The sequence below is a fragment of the Polypterus senegalus genome, chromosome 9 (assembly GCF_016835505.1).
Source record: "Polypterus senegalus isolate Bchr_013 chromosome 9, ASM1683550v1, whole genome shotgun sequence".
NCBI classification, from domain to species: Eukaryota; Metazoa; Chordata; class Cladistia; order Polypteriformes; family Polypteridae; genus Polypterus; species Polypterus senegalus.
In genome coordinates this window covers 97,977,877-97,981,342 of record NC_053162.1, presented here as the reverse complement: position 1 = coordinate 97,981,342, position 3,466 = coordinate 97,977,877, and the positions used below count along the sequence as shown (strand labels likewise).

The 3,466-nt window shown below is 36.1% G+C and overlaps 1 protein-coding gene across 1 annotated transcript in view; it reads left to right on the top strand.

Moving 5' to 3' along the window:
- The window catches only part of utp4 (UTP4 small subunit processome component), a 71,890-nt gene extending 69,830 nt beyond the window's left edge, over positions 1–2,060 (top strand). The window contains exon 17 of the mRNA XM_039763510.1: positions 1,859–2,060. Within this exon, the coding sequence (XP_039619444.1) occupies positions 1,859–1,975 (117 nt within the window). The 3' untranslated portion in view covers positions 1,976–2,060. The remainder of the gene's footprint in view (positions 1–1,858) is intronic.
- The last annotated feature ends 1,406 nt before the right edge of the window (positions 2,061–3,466 follow it).

Genomic DNA, 3,466 nt, shown 5'->3' with positions numbered 1-3,466 from the left:
TGTTTTACGACCTTCTAAATACGTTTTTTAACATTATTAGAGCCCTCTAGACATGAAATAACACCCTTTAGTCAAAAGTTTAAACCGTGTTCCATGACAAGACAGAGATGACAGTTCTTTCTCACAATTAAAAGAATGCAAACATATCTTCCTCTTCAAAGGAGTGCGCGTAGCAGAGAATGTCAGAGAGAGAGAGAGAAAAGTAAACAATCAAAAATCAATAGGGCTGTTTTTATGTATGCGAAGCACCGTGATAAAGCAGCCACAATGAAGGGATCAATGTGAAGGTAGTCTTTAAGCATTTTTTTAGAATAGCATCCATATCTTCTAAGCAAACAGCCTCTGTGCAAACAGCCCCTCTGCTCACACCCCCTCCGTCAGGAGCAGAGAATGTCGGAGAGAGAGAGAGACAGAGAAAAGCAAACAATCAAAAATCAATGCGGGCAGTTAGAGCTTTTAAGTGTGCGAAGCACCGCGCAGGAAGCATATCGTATATCATTGAGGAGTTTTATTTAATACATAATACTTGCTCTGATTGGGTAACTTCTCAGCAATCCGCCAATAGCGTCCCTTGTATGAAATCAACTGGGCAAACAAACTGAGGAAGCATAAATTAAAAGACCCATTGTCTGCAAAAATCCACGAACCAGCACAAAATCCGTGATATATTTAGATATGCTTACATTTAAAATGCGCAAAGGAGTGAAGCCGATATAGCGAGGGATCACTGTACTTGTATCTTTTGTGAAAGTGTTTCTTTGATATTTGGAATTCAGGCTTCACACATTATACACTTCATGTCTACATTTTGTCACTTATTACAAAAACATGAAAAACGTTTCTGTTTTAATGATGTGTTTACTGTGCATAGATCGTTGTAGACACAGAACACACATGAAATGCAAGTGTTCCAAATAATGATATAGTATTTATAAAAGGTGTCATTTTGCTTGACTTCTCACTGTATACAACTCTAAGCAACTGACATTCAGGTAAACAGACTTGAGCTAAGAAAACTGTGCGCCGGTAGGGAATGTGATAGCAGACTGATTGCTGTTTACTGCTTATCAACAACATATTTAAAGGACAAAAGATGGTGATGGAGAGGTGAGAAGCGTTTTAAGGTGGGACAGATCTATGAGTTTTTTTGTAGGCTCTGATAATTCTAGTGTTAACTAAACTGGAGAGATTTTGTATGGAAGAATGGTCAAAAATACCTCCATCCAGAATCCAGACACTCATCAAAGGCTATTGGAGGCGTCTAGAGGCTGTTGTATTTGCAAAAGGAGGCTCAACTAAGTATTGATGTAATATCTCTGTTGGGGTGCCCAAATTTATGCACCTGTCTAATTTTGTTATGATGCATATTGCATATTTTCTGTTAATCCAATAAACTTAATGTCACTGCTGAAATACTACTGTTTCCATAAGGCATGTCATATATTAAAAGGAAGTTGCTACTTTGAAAGTTCAGCCAATGATAAACAAAAATTCACAGAATTAATAGGGGTTCCCAAACTTTTTCATATGACTGTGTGTATAAAATAAAATGAAGTCAACAGGACAGTACTGAGTGAGCTTTTAAATGCACAAATGGTACACAGAGAGGGGCTTCATACTTGGTTATGGACAATCAAAACATTACTATTGTTTTAAATTTCAATTTAATTATACCAGAGTGGCAGCTCTACTGTAAACCCAAGGGTACAGAAAGAAAAGGTTGACAGGAAAAGCTCCAAAATTGGAAATACCAACAAAATAGCAATTCATACAATTATTTTTGTGTTCATCCGGTCACGAGAAAATATCTGTAGTATTGTATTCTTTATGTGAAATTTCTTCTTTTATTTCATTGCAGCACCTCTTGTATGCAGACTTGCTTGATGAAGAGTGGATGGTTGTCATAGAGCGCCCAATAATTGAAATCATTTCACAGCTGCCTGCTCCAGTCAGACAGAAGAAGTTTGGAACATAACAAGCTAATTTCAGTGGACTGTTCATACAACTTCATCTGCATTGTAGCCTAAAATACTAAAAATAAATACTTATTTTTGCTTTTAGAATTTCTCTTTTTTTTAACAACTTGCCTCATTCACATTCAGCTGCTGAATGTTTATTGGAATATTTTGTACAGTAAGAGCAGAACAAATGTATTGCACATAGTGTAACCGCCTCACAGCAGTTGTATTCCAACTGGGATCTACCCCGGGGCAACCAGTTTCTTTTTTCTAAATGGCTACAGTACAGGTATGTAAAATTTTAAGGGTCTCTTTATCTGTATGTGTATTCTTCTATACAAACAAGTATCCTAGAAGACCTATGACATTATGTCCAGGCCAATTAATTTATCTGTCAGTGAAGTCTTTTGCTACTTGCAGTTGTGAATGAGGTACAGTATAATATCGGGTATCACCTATTAATGAATCATTGACCTATTCCTGTAGAAACAATCAATTAGGGGTGTTTGGTCTTGTTTTGTTGTCTTGTTTTGTTGGTCTTGGTAGTTTTTTTCTAGTAGTTTTAAATGTTCTTGTTTAATATTTAAAATTTGTTGATGTTTTTATTGTTATTATTATTTTTTGAGGTGGATATTAATAGCTCAGAGCCCAAGAAATCAAAAGTAAACCTGGACTAATCAAAGTGCAAATGTATCATATTACTTGGGTAATGAAACCACTACTTGAGAGACACCTCAGAAAAATTGATTCTGCACCTTCTACATAATTCCATAACGAGAGAGAAAATCTTGTGAGTTGTCTCATCCACCATTACCCAACTTGATATCTTCTTGATTACCAGTTATTTTTCTCAGATCCCTAGTAGAAGTTAGTCAGTACTTCAGTGGAGGCACTCGCATGCAAGCCACCGGTACACTAGTTCATGTCTCCTGCTGCTTTTGAACAATATAAGGTTTGCTGTATAAGCATAGAGTGAACAAATATGCACATTACATTAAAAACAACTTCTCAATAGTGTTTTGGATATTATTATTGTAAAGAACAGACATTATTAATCTGCAGCTAAAAGGTGTTGGAACTAGTTAATTACACAGGAAAGGTGCTGCTCCTTTAATATATACCTAGGATGTGTTTAGAAAGAGAACAGCAGTTGATATGCTGGCAGAAGATCGGACGTATAGGGCATGCAAAAAGCATTTCGGTGTGGTGTTCAATTTCAGTCATGCTCGAAGAGGCTGTTATGTTCCAAACAGCAGGGACGAAGCAAAACTACGTCTTGCACTGTGCCTGAAAAGTTGGCTTAGCAGTCAAATATACAATAAAGACTAAATTAGGGTTACGGTTTATCTGTGCATTTAGAGACATTTTTGCTTCTGTGCATCTTCAGACTGAAATTGCAATCTTTAAGATACTTTAGGAATGGTGTCGGCTTTGATTTTCTCATTATACAATAATTCAGTTCCTTTCTTAATACTTAGTTATTTGGATAATTTTAAAGATTTTTTTAA